At 42.1% G+C, this 2,195-nt stretch overlaps 1 protein-coding gene across 1 annotated transcript; it reads right to left on the reverse strand.

Moving 5' to 3' along the window:
* Nucleotides 1–393: 393 nt before the first annotated feature.
* Nucleotides 394–909, reverse strand: LOC140864904 (uncharacterized). The gene has a single exon (XM_073269316.1). The coding sequence runs from the start codon at nt 907–909 to the stop codon at nt 394–396; it is 516 nt and encodes a 171-aa protein (XP_073125417.1).
* Nucleotides 910–2,195: the final 1,286 nt, after the last annotated feature.

Raw genomic sequence — 2,195 nt, forward strand, 5'->3', positions numbered from 1 at the left:
GATAGATTTTTCTGATTAAATCCATAGCCCAACCTCGGAATGGCCATGGGCCATGGCTTTACAATGGCATACATTTTATCAGCAGGAACCCGTTGAATATTGCCATGTTTTTGACAGGGCTGACACCCTTTAGAGTACCTAATACAATCCTTCAAAATTATGGCCAATAATACTCATGTCTTCTTACGAGCCATCTCATCTTAATTCCTGACTGATGTGCACCGCATACTCCTTCATGGACCTGTTTCATGATTTCCATCGCTTCGGGGAACCCAATAAATCATAACAACAAACCATCCATTCCTTTTCTATATAGGTTAACCATCACATAATTGAGGACTTTCATCCTTACTCCATAAGGAATTGACTTCTCAGGGAATTGTAAGGCTTCCTTCAGTTCTTCTCTCCAATCACCTGCCAAATTAGCATCCAATTAAAAGTTCCTACCTGTAATCCCCTTTGTATTATGGAAGGATGATTCCTCTTCTGAATCAATACCAATCTATGGGTGAGTTCCTCGGATAATTTCAACCCCGAAGCAATCTGATCTAGTTCATTGGCCTCCCAATTTTGTTGTCTTGGTACGTACTGAAAGTTTATTTCCTCAAAATCATCAGCCAGCTGGGAAGCGGCTGCAAAATATGGGGCCAATGATAAGCTGGTGCATTTATATTCTCCAGCCACTTGCCGAAGTACCAACTGTGAATCTCCAATTACTTGGATGTTCTTTGCTTGCAAGTTTTTGAGAATTTCTAAGCCAATCACCAATGCTTCATACTCAGCCTGGTTGTTAGTGCAAGGAAAATCCAAATTAAATGATAAAGTTGTTTTCACTTCGGTTGGAGATATAATCACTACCCCTGCACCTGCAGTTCCTTCCGTGCTGGACCCATCAAATTTTAATGTCATGGTGGTTCTTCAACCCCATACACAGGAATTTCCACCTTTTCTGGTATTGATTCATCAGAACCTGGATGGTGAGCTAAGAAATCCGCGATAACTTGTCCTTTTACGGACTTTTGAGGACAATAAATCAATGTAAACTCTGTTAAATCTAATGACCATTTACCAATTCTACCTGATAATACAGGTCTACTAAGCATATACTTGACCAAATCAGTTTTTGACACAACAAATACATTTGACTGAATTAAATAATGCCTCAATTTGGTACATGCATAAAACAAATTTAAACACAGTTTTTCAATAGCAGAATACTTGCATTCCACCTTATGGAGTCAACGACTTAAATAATATATAACCTGATCCTTATCTTCTTCATTGTTTTGGGCTAGTAAACACCCTATCGATTCCGGAGCTGCTGCAATATACAATTTCAAAGGAACTCCATACCTTGGAGGCATCAATATTGGTGGTTTAGATAATTACTCTTTTATCCTTTCAAAATATTCTTGATGGTAAGTCTCCCATATGAATTCGTCGGACTCTTTGAGCTTCAACAGCTGAGAGAACTCTTTAGTTTTACCTGCCAAATTTGAAATGAACCTTCTCAAGTAATTTACCCGAAGTTCCTTTTTACTCTTCGGTGGTCTGGCCTTTAAAATGGCTTTGGACTTGTAGTAGCCCGTACCCTAATTGAGTAATTAAAGGAATTAATCATAATTACTTGGTTAGAGTTCGGAAGCTCCGAAGGTGAGATCGGAAGCTCCGATCAGGATCGGAAGCTCCGAACAGGATCGGAAGCTCCGATCGGTATTACGTCAGGCATGACGTGTGGTTGGATCGGAAGCTCCGATCAGGACCGGAGGCTCCGATCACCCCTATCCGGAGTCAACAAGTGATATTTTGACACGTGGCAGATCAGGATCTTCGGAAGCTCCGATGGCAGGATCGGACGTTCCGATCGAGGTTCGGACGTTCCGATCAAGGATCGGACGTTCCGATCGTTGTCTATAAATAGAAGGCCGAGACTTCACTTTCATTTGCCAATTCTGAGTTCTCCTTTCCTTTCTAGTCCTTTTGGCAGGATCGGACGTTCCGATCGAGGTTCGGACGTTCCGATCGTTGTCTATAAATAGAAGGCCGAGACTTCACTTTCATTTGCCAATTCCGAGTTCTCCTTTCCTTTCTAGTCCTTTTGGAGCTGTTCTAGTCTTCTTAGGCTCGGTCCGGAGGTCGGAGAGGCGTTCGGTAGTCGTAGCGGAGTCGTGCCCAAGTTCTGGAGGCATCGACAT

This window comes from Henckelia pumila, chromosome 1 (genome assembly GCF_033568475.1).
Source record: "Henckelia pumila isolate YLH828 chromosome 1, ASM3356847v2, whole genome shotgun sequence".
Lineage (NCBI taxonomy): Eukaryota > Viridiplantae > Streptophyta > Magnoliopsida > Lamiales > Gesneriaceae > Henckelia > Henckelia pumila.